This window comes from Neovison vison, chromosome 3, assembly GCF_020171115.1.
Source record: "Neovison vison isolate M4711 chromosome 3, ASM_NN_V1, whole genome shotgun sequence".
Taxonomy (NCBI): Eukaryota; Metazoa; Chordata; class Mammalia; order Carnivora; family Mustelidae; genus Neogale; species Neogale vison.
In genome coordinates, this window is record NC_058093.1 from 63,202,613 (window position 1) to 63,217,053 (window position 14,441).

The following is a 14,441-nucleotide window of genomic DNA, read 5'->3' on the forward strand; positions in this document are numbered from 1 at the left end:
CACTTAGAGAAGCAGTGAGATACACTAATCTACATGTAAGTTATTCATGGACTACCAGTAAAGAGGAAGTCAGATAAATAAGTAAAAAACAATATAACAAGAATTTTGTGTGTCTGAACTTGGAGGGAGGTTGCCTACTTAAGCCTGATGGTGAAGAGACAAAGCAAATTTAAACTGAGTCTTATTGGCCGAGTAGGTATCTCTCTGCTCTGATGATGGATGAGTCAGGGCTGTGATAGGGCTGGGAGAAGGATTCCCAGCCCGGAGAACAACAGGAACATGAGAAAGCAAGTGTGAAGCTGGTAAAAAGGAAACTCAAGGACAGCAGCAATGAATGAGGATATGGACTAATTAGAGAAAACAAGGTTACTGTCCTCCATGTATTTTATGAAGTTGCTGGTTTAATGCAGCTCTTAAAGCTAAGTTGCTACTAGTCATTATTTGTCTCACCTTGTTTGTCTCTACAAAATGACCTCTTTTCAGGCACCATGCAGCCTAGTACAAATTATGTAAATTCTCCGAGCTTTAGTTTTGTCAAGTGTGATTTTGGGGGTAATTCTACTTTCGGTGAAACATTTATTTTAAGGATGAAATTTAAGGTGGTGGCTGATGCCACTTCACTTTCCTGTTTGTTGTTATGATCCCTACCTATGGTAGCTCTGAAAAAAAATTTTTTTTAAAGATTTTATTTATTTATTTGGCAGAGACAGAGAGTATGAGCAGGGGGAGCAGCAGGCAGAGGAAGAAGCAGACTCCCTGCAAAGCAGGGAGCTCGCTGTGGGGACTCAATCCTAGGACCCTGGGATCATGACTTGAGCCGAAGGCAGTCACTTAACTGACAGAGCCACCCAGGTGCCCTATAAAATATGAGCATTGGATACAGGCAAGTCCTTGTTATCAGAATGAGTGTCCCCTTCACATTCCTAGCACAGAGCAGATTTTCATTTAAAAAAGGATTAGTCACTTATTTGGATTATTGCCTAACAATATTATGTAAAGGAGGCTTTACTGTATTTGACTTACTCTTTGTTAAACTATATGCACTGAATACTATGTATATGCATATGTACACACATACATATATAAGCAGTCCATCTATAGGTAGATATATATACATATAAATATAAACAGTCCATAATTTCTACATACTTATTTTTTTATATTTTATAATCCATTTAGAAAATAAGGATATTAGAAAGTTTAGCATTTTCTTACCCTCATTCCTTCAAATCTAGATAAAGCTCTTAGAGGTCTTAAAGCTCTAAGTGTCCTAAGGGATTTGATGGGGCCAAGGTCTGAGTAGCCAAGAGTGCTTGCAACTAAAGTAACCAAAGAAACCTACAAAAAAAAAAAATCCGTTAATTATTTCAATGTAATAGTAAAGCACAAGGAGGAGAAGTCAATTTCAAAGATCACTAAGAGCAGATCAACAAGAATAATATTTTATATATTGAGCTGTCTAGTCATTGCCTAAAAACAGATAAGATGAATGAATGTTTTTGTAAGGAAATAGCTTTAAAGGAAGGCTAATGAAAATAAAAAGAAATAAAAAGAAATAGTAAGTTATTTCTTATATCTGAATAAAAATCACACAAGCTTTTCACAATTTCTGTCATCAATGATTATGTACTTGCTTATTAATTCTGAACTTATGCTGGATATATTTAATCAGATATGTTCTTCATTTAATTTGAGCAACTTATGTTACCCATATATGCTGTACATTTAATTAGAGAAGCTATAAAAATTTCAATTATAATAAAACCTAGAGCATAACAAAGTGTGTGATTCTGAAGTCATAAGAGTGTGGCTCTGACTCAATCAGATCTAAGTCCTAGTATAAACCTTATTCAAAAGCATTTTGAAGACTCATGATTTTGAGATGGAGCTATTTCCCCACAAGATTGTTCCGCCTTGCAGTTTATCAGAACTGGCAACAAACATTTACCTAGTAATAGTGGGAGAAATCTCAATTGTATTGAAGAGAGCACAAGAGTATGTGATCTCATTGGCTTTACAATCAACTCAGGTATACAGAACTTCATCATGTTAGACCTGCCACAATGACCATAACCAGTACCCAACAGAAATTTGTGTTCTTATAAACTATCATTGAAGAAAGAACATGGACAGAAATAAAATCAATACACATTCTGGTAAGAGAATAACGAGCTCCTCAATGACCTTACATCTTGATCTGTAAACACATTCAGTCTCTGAGTAAGTTCCATTCAAAATATTCATTTGTTTTTACACTGTGTGGCAGGAAGCAATGTCTAAAAACAATGGCCGGTATATAGCTCTTCATTATGAATTAAGTACTGACTGAAAGATTAAAATTTTCCAGGGAGGACTAGGAATACTTGGGAATCTACCACCTTATATTTAACTATCGACAGAGTAGAAAAATTCGTTGCTCACAAGTTCACTGCTCCTGCTATCAGAGACAAGGAAACTGATTATGAATAAGGATGTGTTGAAGTGTTTTGTTCTTTCTCATCCAGTTGCTTCCAAATGTCTTCATATAACATTGTATCTTTTTAAGTCTTTATGCTACATATCCAACAGAACTAATCCTCCCTCATATCATTCTGAAATTCACCCAAGTCATTCAGGTCCATTATTTTCCAGTTAAGTACAATTAAGAAAATATGCTCTTTAATTAGAATAGCAAATATTCCTTTTAATCAGGAAAACAAAAAAAGTTCTGAAATGTCTATTATAATGGGAATAACCCCTACAGAAATGGCAGACCTAATTTCCAAACCACTGTTAGGTGTCACAATATTGAATATAATAGATACATATTATTGAGAAAACTAGAGATTACCCTGTAAATGAGAAGATATATACACATCTATTTATCTATGCATACATATGTACATACACAGTATATGCCAATACTGACAACTAAGGCTCAGGCAAACAAATTTCAGTTCAAGAAGCCTATGGAAATCCAACAAGTCCATCCTGTGAATATCAAATCAGATCAGTGGTTCTGAAACCTCAGTATGCATCAGAATTATCTGGAAGGCATATAACAACAGTGTTCTGAGTCCCAACACCTGAGATTCTAGTTGAGTAGATCTTGGGTAGGTCCTGAGAAATGCATTACTAATAAGTTCCCACCAATTTGTTGGTTCAGGGATCGTACTTTCAGAACAACGCTAGATAACTGGTTCAATTCTTGGGAAATAAAATCTCAGGTCCTCCTCCAAATCTGCATCACTAAATTTGCATCTCTACCAGCAAGAATGTTGTGTCCAGCTTTGCTCTCCATGTTGCATTATAAAAATATTACATATGGAATATATATTATATATAACATATAATATACATTTGTGTTTGCATGTACATTTACTTACTTTTTCTCAAAATATTAAATAACAGTTCGTATTGAAGCTATATATCTGAGTTCTGTATATTCCATACTCTTGAATATTAAGGTTCACCAGGTCAGATTTTCAAATACAAGACAAAATAATTTCTGCTATGAAATGGACTTATCTCTTTCTTAACCTAAAATAAATTCAATTGTATTATAAACTTTACTTTTGCAGACTGAGTGATGAAAATAACTATGTTTGTGATAATATTATTAAAGGTTTTTTAGTATCTTAAATATTTTACACCTTTTAAAAGACCCAATTGTATTAAATGGTTAAGAGAAAAGAAAAGAAATAACCTACATTCCTTCTATCATTTCTTCTTATTTTGGTTAGCCTTTCTTTAAATCTATTGTTACAAAAGCATCTATCTTACCATTTATTTTTCTAGCCAGTAACTAGGTAACATATATATAAAAGTAAATGAAAGAAAAATCAATAATGAATCACTAATATAAGGTCTTAAAAATTACAGATCTCACAGAGAAGGCCTAAGAGAACATAAGAGGTGTAATGTATAGCTATACTTAAAAAAAATTGTTTTTGTACATCACTGATAGAGAAAACAAAAGTGTTATTGCTTGTAATATTTTATATATTGAGCTGTTAAAAAAAAGTTCACTGAGCTTTCTTTTTCTTTTTTCTTTATGGTGTTATATCACCATACAGTACATCATTAGTTTTTGGATAGCAGTTGAGAAATTAAACTTCTGAATAGATATGATGAGTTTTGGTTTAATTTTGTAGTCAGATTTGGCTATTTATAGTCATGCTTACTTGTAATTTTGAATTCTATGAATGATGCCATATTTATCTTTTCTGTAAAGTTTGATGATGCAAACTCTTGGTTAAACAAGAGTTAGAGCACTTGTTAGCACTATAAACATTTGCATGTTGCCCTCTAATAATTCCACATCAGATGGAAGACAAATCTCTAAGAATTGTAATACAATTCCCTAGCCACAAAGACTAGATTTTGTAAAATCTAGAATTAGTAGAAGAAGGGAAAAAATAAATCATCCTAAGAAAAATTAGATGGGGAAGTTGAGGTCATGAATTAATTTAAGATAGCAATTTAAAATAATATAAAATATAATAATATAATTATTATATGTTATATATTATTAAATTATACCATTAAGATATAAAATAAAGTTGAATACACTAAATAAGGATAAACTGAAAAACTGGGTGTTGCACCATTTCTATTTGAAATGCCTTAATCTCACAGTTGTTTTAGGATTTCTTTCTTATTTCAATAAGATTCCTAAAAAAAATTTTGCTCTGTTAAAAATAATACATAAGCTAAAACATTCTTATTTATTTTCCATCACCCAAATATTGAATGGTTCTCTGAATTTGTTACTTGAAATTGCCAATGCCTATTTTTCTGCTTCCCTGCCACTCTAGAAATAAAGGGTAAGTTGGATGTTTCAGGTGGGAACAAGAGTTCCGGCTCATTTTGGTTTTCCCTCTCCTTGTGACAGAGATAAATATTTTGAAATTCCATGCCCCCCCAACCCCTTAAGCCAGAGTTGTTAAGCTTTAGCACAATCATTTTACATAACTCTCAGCTAACATATCAGACAACTTGATATATCCCTTATCCTCTTTTATTTTCTAATTTTTATATTGTAAAAAAAAATCAATGTTTTATCTTTTTAAATTGTGCCTCTGCCCATTTCCAGTCCCACTGTCACCACGTAGTTTTTCACTTTGTTCTTCTTCCCAGTAAAATGATATTCAAATCATATATATATATATACATATATATTCAAATCATATATATACATGTGTATACATATATATGTCTATATGTGTATACATATATACTCATTTTCTCTGGTTGCAGAAAACTTATGCACAAGTAAGTTATAAAGGTTAGAACGGTACAAGAAAGAATCCATATTCACTGCAGAATTTCTCTTTTAATATTCCTTATAGAAATAGTTCTACTGGCTACATTAATATTTCGAAAATACCCATAAAGCTATAGTCTGAAAGTACAAAAAACTAACCAAGATTAAAATATGATAACAAACAACATTAGTGAAGGTTCTCAGAATACTTATTTGTAAGATAAATCCAACCTACATCAACAATTAAGAAATCCAGCCAACACCAGGCATTGGTGAAATACGTTTTATAACCATAAGCTACCCATTTTAGAAGCATTTCCAGAATGAAGACGTAAGTGAATATCTTGTCAGCATACTCCAGGATAATCTTAATGGTCTTTTTCTTTTCAATATATATATCTTCAAAAGCCTGTGAAAATAATATTCAAATTTCAATTCACATCCAACTTAAAGCTTATGATTCATAACAAAAGCAGGAAATAAAATTCTGATGGAGAATTCTATGCTGGAAGATAAATACTATAATGTGCTAGCTGACTTTCTTCTGGTAATCAGCTACTAGGTAACACTTACTTCTGGACTTCTTACTAGTATGTACCACTGGTCACCACAGGTTAAAGGATGCAAAGAATAGAATTATCTATAGTCCTCTAAAAGAACCATGATCTCTGATAATTGCAGTAATTTCTACTTCATCTGTCTCCCATTTATCTCTCTCCAAATTGGAGGAATCCTGATAAGGTAGGACATGATTCCCATCAGCCGGTCACATATACCTTTCTCACCCTGTACTCTCCTTCACACCCACTAGTAGGATTTGGAAACCTCCTTCAGTTCTTATATGCTTCTGCATTCCCAGTGCCTAGAGCTGTGTCAAAAACACAGCAGGAGTAAGGGAGTTTGCTGAATGAATGAGTAGTAAGTCTTGATGCTGAGTACTCTTGATGCCTGGGTACACCTTGTTCTGACTAGTCCCAGGGCTGTAAACAAGACTCAGTCCCGGCTAACTTCCCGGACCACTTCCATGGTTATGAGAGCAAGAGGCAAGGACATCATTATGTGATCTCTATCCAACATGGGGTGTAGGCTTTACTGTTACTCATTTCAGCTACCACTCATTTGTTTGTACACAGTGTGTCCTCTCCTTTTTGAGGATCCAGAAATCAGTGAAAAGATATGGTTGGTTTTGATTTTAGAGCTCAGTTAAGTTATGGGTCTGGCACATAATAGCTTTTGGACATGAAACAACTTTTACACTCTCCACTCAACTTCCTCATTGGCAAAATAAGCAAAATGGTCATTATTTCACATTATTTCACATTGTTTAAAGATTAAGTGAAAAAAACTATACAAAGATCTTGAAACATAATAAATATGTACTAACTTGGTTGTTACCTTTTGTTTGTTTTATAGGCAAGTATTTTAAAAATCTAGCTTAGTTAGCAAACTATGAGTAAAAATAGCCGTTTCTTAAAATACCTTTCCCTTTTCTTCATCATATGATTCATCTGAATTTCAGTTTTCTTTAAAGATTTTATTCATTTATCTATTTGAGAGAAAGAGAGAGCACCAGAGAGCACACAAGTGCCTGAGCAGGGGGAGGACCCGAGCGAGAGGGAGAGAGAGATTCTGAAGCTGACTCCAGGCCAAGTGTGGAGCCCAACATGGGGCTTGAGCTCATGACCCTGATATCATGACCGGAGCCAAAATCAAGAGTCCCACACTGAATCGACTGAGACTCACAGGCCCTCCAGAATTTTAGTTTTGAGAGTGTCTTTTGCCAAAAAAAATGTTATCTTCCTTTTTAGACATTTTGAATAAGGGGTTACCCTGAACTTTTCTTAATTTTTTTTCTCTCCTTTCTAAAAGTCTCAGTGACATGTATGACTCAGCATGGAATAAAGTTCTAGTAGCGATTAGGAATACAAGATAATGTAGACGTTGTTGAGATTCCTACTTGCATTTCACTGTACAAGAGGAGTCCCATTTTCCTTACTCATCTCTGTTTTAGGAGAGGCCATCCCTGCAGTCTGTGAGCATCCTTGCATGTCCTTGTTCAGTACGCCAAGAAGGCAAGGCCCTGACTTGCTCTTTACTCAGGGCTGCTTTGGCAACAGGCAGCTGTGGGGGATGAGACAGTGTGTCTGTCTGGGACAAAAAAGCAAGGCTGCTTACTGCTTTCTTTAAAAGGACAGGGTTTCCTAGGGCACTTGGGTGGCCAACTCTTGATTTTGGCTCAGGTTATGATCTCAGGGTTGAGATGGAGCCCGACATTGGGCTCCAAGCTGGGCGTGGAGCCTGCTTAAGATTACCTCTCTTCCTCCCCGCCCCTCCCTTTCTTAAAAAAAAAAAAAAAAAAGACTCCCTAATTTAGTGCTCTTCAGCTGTGATGCTACTCCATTGTGTGTGTGCCATTAATTTATCCCCATATCAGGCCCCCATGAGACTTGGGGACAAGACGAACCAACACAAACATGTTGAAGTTCATATGGGTTTCAATGTCATGAGTAATAAAATCCTTTGTCTCTGACTTGGAGGTCTCATATACTCTAGTGGCATCCATGAAATAGCAAAAGGTTAACTTCTTATAAAAATCTAACCCCAGGGGCGCCTGGGTGGCTCAGTGGTTTAAGCCTCTGCCTTCAGCTCAGGTCATGATCTCAGGGTCCTGGGATCGAGCCCCATATCAGGCTCTCTGCTCAGCAGGGAGCCTGCTTCCCCCTCTCTCTCTGCCTGCCTCTCTGCCTACTTGTGATCTCTCTCTGTCTATCAAATAAATAAATAAAAATCTTTAAAAAAAAAAAATCCAACCCCAGATCCATCAAGACTATCTGTGAGACAATTTACAAAGTTCTTGAGTACTCCATTTCTAGTATAATGGAATTTCCAGTGGTATCTCTAGCTGAAACTGGGCTTATAATGGTTCATCTCTGTTCATGTCCGCAGCAAAGAAAAATAAGAAAAGGCTCAGGGAGTTTGTAACTCTCCCAGGTCTCTTTCAGCTCTCACAGAAAGTGCATGGTATATGTACAAGAGTGAGAAATGTGTTCCATTGTCACCTAAAATTAGTTTGTTTTGTAAGATGCTTCATAAGCTGGCGCTGCCTATCTTTGTCACAGTACCTGTGGCTACCACTCTCCTCCCCGTAGTTGCTCTTCCTCTAACGTCACTTTCTACAACTTGGAAACTTTTAATTTCCTGAATGCCTATGATGTTTTATGCTTCCTTGTCCCCGTTCACTTGTTCTTCAGCCCACCCCATCTCGCTGGAAAATCCTAGTCATCTTTCTAGATCTTGCAAAACGTCAACACTCTTCTGAAATTCCAAGTGGACGATTGTTCATCTCTTGCTAAAGAGTTTTTATCAAGCATATTCTTCACTTACAAACACATCCCAGCTCTGTAATCACCTGTGTCTTTCTCCCCAGTGGTCTCTGAACTCCTTGAGAAAAGCACCCGGATCTTATCCACCTCTGCATTCAGGGAAGCATGTACTACATGCCTGGCATGTAATAATGCTTACCAAATATTTACTGAACTAAACTAAAATTTTGTCCGAGCCCTAAGCATAGAAATTCATTTTGAGGTAAAATAACTTTCATATTTTTATCCTCCAACTCGTTTATTAAAAATATTGACTCGAGGGATTGTTTTGGGTGTCCTATAACTTACCAGGGCTCCACTGCTGAGCAGGATCATGAGAACAATAAAGCTTTCAAACCAACTGTGTTCAACTATTCTGTAGCACGTTTTCCTGATGTTCCACCAGATTTTTCCTTTCCCTGACTCTATGTCAACTTGGCAGCATGGGAACCTCCGCACACAACCTGACAAGAAAGACAGGCATGTAAAATATTGATATTCAGAATAAATAGAATGCTTATGCAAATCTTTCCCTGTGATGGCCCTCAACTGAATAATTTCTAACACACAGCAGTTTTGAGTAGATTCAACTTGAATAGATTCAACTAAAAATAACTTGTCAGTTATTTCTTTTTTTTTTTTTTTTTTTTTTATTTTTTTTTCCCAATTTATTTATTTTCAGAAAAACAGTATTCATTATTTTTTCACCACACCCAGTGCTCCATGCAAGCCGTGCCCTCTATAATACCCACCACCTGGTACCCCAACCTCCCACCCCCCCGCCACTTCAAACCCCTCAGGTTGTTTTTCACAGTCCATAGTCTCTCATGGTTCATCTCCCCTTCCAATTTACCCAAAAGCACATACCCTCCCCAATGTCCATAACCCTGCCCCCCTTCTCCCAACCCCCCTCCCCCCAGCAACCCACAGTTTGTTTCATGAGATTAAGAGTCACTTATGGTTTGTCTCCCTCCCTATCCCATCTTGTTTCATGGATTCTTCCCCTACCCACTTAAGCCCCCATGTTGCATCACCACTCCCTCATATCAGGGAGATCATATGATAGTTGTCTTTCTCCGCTTGACTTATTTCGCTAAGCATGATACGCTCTAGTTCCATCCATGTTGTCAGTTATTTCTAACTTAAAATGTATTCTGTATTTCCTTGATGTCTCATCATTCTCTTCCTAAGTGTTTAAACTACTTATTTTTTTTTCATTATTGCAGTCCCAATACTGTGCTGTTACATGACGAACAAGGAATGAATGAATATTAAACTAAAATCTGAGGACAAAATGCTTTTCAAGATGTTCTTTGCTGATAAATTAATTTTCCTTGATGTGGAGCTCATCTACAATTTTCAGAAATTTCCACTCTAAGGCTCTTCACAAAGCTTCAGTCCTAGATAATATTAAGAAAATTGGTATAAGTTTCTAAAATTATGTTCAGAAGAAATCGATTTTAATTAGAAGATGCAGGGAAAACTGTTTCAAGTACTTTATGTTAAAAACAACTCTGCTTTTGGAACTCTAGGCGTAGAACACGCTGCTATGATAAGCTGAGGAACATTTTATTTCCAATGTTTTCGGTTTATTCATTCATTTCTCCATTAAACATTTATTGAGTATCTTTTATATACTAGTTGTGTATACGGTTTCCTCTCCTCGGGGGATTTATTTTTGGTTTTGGTTAGGCAGATAGGGATAGAAATAAATGTGGGTAACTGGATAAGCCAACTAAAATCATAAATATAAAGGGGCTATTTTGGTAGCATGGAAAAAGTCTACCTCAGCTGGCTCGTTTGCTGAGGAGAGACGGGAAGAGGCTTTGTGGAAGAGACAGAGCCTGAATTGAGTCAAAGTATTAGCCAAAAAGAGTGTAAGTGGAACTGTAGGCCAAGAAGGAGCAAAATGTATTGTACATAGGAATTATGAGCAGTTCAGAATTGTGATGAAAGCAAAGTGTACACAGTAGACATGGGTGAGAAATGAGGTTAGGGAAATTGGTCAGATTATGTAAAGCATTTTCCCCCACATGAAGGAGTTTGGTCTATATCCTATACACGTTGAGGAGTAAGTGAAAGGTTGTTAGCAGAGAATGATACAAGCAGATACAATGGAGCTGAATGGAGGATAAGTTGGAAGATTTAAAAAAAAAAAAAAAAAAAAAGAATGTGAAGGTATAGGAAGATTCTGAGCCAGACAGCCATTTGTGATTCTGGTCCAATAGTCTTAACAAGAGGGACAGGTCATGGCAACTCTAGTTAGGAACTAGAACAATAATAGATTGAAGACATGTCTAACAGGTAAAATCAGCAGGATTTAGTGACTTGTTGGAGATGTGATATAAGAGAAATGGAGGATCCCAGAACAGCTGGATAAATGTGAAGAATGACATGAATCGGTGCAGGAGCTACTTGGCAGGTAAGGAGTTTGGGATGCTGGTTTCCAAATACAAATATCCTGCAGCTATTTGGAGGTCTGAATCTGATGCTCAGGAGGAAAGACTGGGCTAGAAAATGAGAGTTTTTGAGGTCACACACGCACAAAAAACATATTTTAGGACCAACCAAGAAAAGGCTCATAGACAAGGGCCAAGTCTGGAGCATTCCAAAACAGTAATATTAAGAAACAGAATGCAATGTCATTCTGGAGCCAGCTCATTTATGTTCTTAATAATAACTCGTCATTCAATTGTCAGGCATTTTTGCAACAAACTGCTGCACTTGTTAAATGAACCAATTATCAAAAGTTAAATTATATGAACTTAAAATTACAACTTACTTTTAAAAAGACAATAAATCCTAAAAACATATCCCCTTCCAATCATTTAACTATTATCTATGCTCTTGAGTACATTTCTGTCTTCTATTTGGGTCATGGAAAATATGTCCTACTGTTGGACTATTGGCATCTCTTCCCGACTCCACACTTGAAGAAGTCCTATTAGTAGTCTGAAATAACCCACGGTGAGGATCTTTACACCACAAAAGTCATCAAATGCTATACACCAGGGCTTGCTGATTTTCTAGAATAAACTTAACAAGTAATTCAGGAAATGTTAATAAAATATTAAAATAGTAATTAAGTGTCATATTTGTAGTCATGAAATAGCACAAAAATTGAGGAAATAGTCTTTCATTATTCAAATTCTAGTATCTGAGATTTGCAAACATCATTGATGAATGAGTGAAATTTTGACATATAGTTTCTTTGTCTCACTTTCACCTTACTGATCAACATGAATGAAATTACCAACCAACCTTTAAGTAAAAACTATACTTGTCATCAACTGCAATCACTGATTATCTATAAATGCAAAATTTTGGTAAAATTTAACAAAAGCATTCTGTGAGAATCAATGAGCTGTATGAAATGTGCAGTAAGGAATATTGCCTATATTATTATTGTCAATCACATGCCAGAGATCCTTTATATCAGTAAAATTTATAGTCAACTATAAATGTACATATGCATACTGTCTTTTTTTTGGAGAACCGGTTGTTAAACATCCACCAGTACTCCACCAGGACAGGTGGAATAAGAGAACATTTTGAAGAAAAAAGAGACAGAGTAGAAGTGAGAGAGATGTACAAGGTGCAGTAAATAAAAAGTCAGAGAGTAGAAAGTTTCATAAAGGGCAGATGAATAGAACCACAACCAAGAAAGACCCAGAAACATAATGACTAAAGTTTCAAAAGACAAATTTCAAAAACTAAAGTTGATTTAAAAAAAAATACCACAATTGGCTTGAAGAAGAGGAAGAACTGAAAAAAGAGGAACTATTATTAATTGAGCTATTAAAAATTTTTCTTTCAGAACCCCTGTGTACTGTTCGTGGGGATATAAACTGGTGCAGCCTCTGTAGAAAACAGTATGGAGGTTCCTCAAAAAGTTAAAAATAAATACCATACGATCCAGTAATTCCACTACTGGGTACTTACCCAAAGAAAATGAAAACACTAATTTAAAAAGATACATGCACCCCTATGTCTGTTGCAGCGTTATTTACAATAGCCAAGTCCATTGATAGACAAGTAGGTAAAGATATGGTATATATGTACACCATGGGTTCTTACTCTTCCATAAAAAGGAACGAGATCTTGCCATTTGTGATAATATGGATAGATCTACAGAGTATTCTGCTAAGTGAAATAGAGAAAAACAAATACTATATGATTTTACTTACATGTATAATATAAAAAAAAAACAGATAAGTAAACATATAAAAAGCAGAAAGAGACCCATAAATACAGAGAACAAACTGATGGTGGCCAAGGATGGCAAAGGAGGGAATGGGCAAAACAGGTGAAGGGAAGTGGGAGGTACAGGATTCCACTTATGTCAATGATATTATACATAAGAGCACTGTGGGGTGACAGATGGCAGCTAGACTTGTGGTGAGCATAACATAACATACAGACTAGTTGTATCACTACGTTGTACACCGGAAACATTTTGTGCCAACTACACTTTCCTATAAAAAAAATCACTGGAAAAAAAAGTTTTTCCTTCAAATTAGAGGGAAGATAAAAAGAGGGGGGAGAGCATTTTTTAGACACTTGTTTCAGAGGTTTACAAGACACGCATTTTGAAAAATAATTTCCTGTTTCATAAAACAATATGTTTAATTAAAAAATATTAAGCCTATCAAGTAATAACTTCAGAAAATCAAAAAGTGTATGCCCTGAAACAGAACCAGAATTCTTTTGAACTATACTGTTTAGGCAGTGTTTTATTATGGTTTCTTTCATGATTCCAACATGAATCATGGTTCATTGATCCAGGTAATATGAGGTTCATCTGGCACTTTAATTTCCAGCACTATAGGAATGTAGCAAGCTGTGTTCCCCACCTCACCCCCCTAACCCCACCAAAGTCTCTGGTGTTTTTGCTACTGTGTCTTTTATATATTCCTGTCCTTTCTCTCTGGAAGATTTTAAGCTCCTGAAGACTTAAACTGCATCAGTTATGCCCTTCCTTTCTGTTCACGATACTTACTATAGTCCTTTACATACATAGTTTAATGGGTCATGTATAGTTGATTCAAAAAACATAATCCCCCCCCCCCGAAAGAGTTCTAAAATAATCCAAGTATTAGTAATGATCCAAAAGTTCAGATCTCTGAACTTTCTGCAAATTCGAGAATTTAGAGGAAAGATTGGAAGGCAGCTATGCTCACCACTATACCACCAACGCCAGAGGAAAGATTGAATGGGGGGGAGGGAAACCCAGGGTGCATAAAAAATGTACATTTGCTTTCATTTAACCCACGTTAAATTATAGTTAACATGACTTGAGATCCGAATGAATTTACCTTCAGTGTATTTAAAACAATTAGTTTACATTTCAAATGTATTTAATAAAGTTAGAATATTTTATAAAATGATGTGGGAGAATATAAAAATGTAGAATCAAAAATGGGCTCCCAGCTCATCTTTTCCTGGGTGAAAGAAAACACCAGGAGTAAAATAATTTAAGACGGACTTAGTTTTTTACATTAACTTAATGCTTGAGACTTTAGAATTTATCTCAGTATAAAAACAAATACCTTGCGCAGAACAGAATCTATCTGCCTCAAGTAAAATTACCAGAGGAGAAAGTTTCCCTTTAGAATTTTACTGTCCAAGATTTGTGTCAGTCTTAAAACTGAAGAGAAATATTATTCATAGGATTGAGGTAAGAAAAGGGACCACACATTCTAATTAGAAAAGTAAACTTTTTATTTGAGATGAAACTTTTTATTTGAGATAAATATTGCCCTCAGGATTTATCACACCTCAGAGAGTTTCTCACTCTTATTCTGAGGCAGGCGTGTTCGACTGTCTTTCTGGTT

General features: G+C 35.7%; 1 protein-coding gene and 1 long non-coding RNA gene across 3 annotated transcripts in view; one reads left to right on the top strand and one right to left on the bottom strand.

The window, feature by feature from the left end:
- Positions 1 to 14,441, bottom strand: part of SCN9A (sodium voltage-gated channel alpha subunit 9) — a 171,193-nt gene that overhangs the window by 21,751 nt on the left and 135,001 nt on the right. Inside the window, exons 19-21 of the mRNA XM_044242258.1 lie at positions 8,917 to 9,071; positions 5,481 to 5,654; positions 1,216 to 1,338 (exon numbers count right to left, since the gene is read on the bottom strand). Coding sequence (XP_044098193.1) covers positions 1,216 to 1,338; positions 5,481 to 5,654; positions 8,917 to 9,071 — 452 coding nt within the window. The remainder of the gene's footprint in view (positions 1 to 1,215; positions 1,339 to 5,480; positions 5,655 to 8,916; positions 9,072 to 14,441) is intronic.
- LOC122902556 overlaps positions 1 to 14,441 on the top strand; it is a 76,397-nt gene that overhangs the window by 17,427 nt on the left and 44,529 nt on the right. The window lies entirely within an intron of this gene.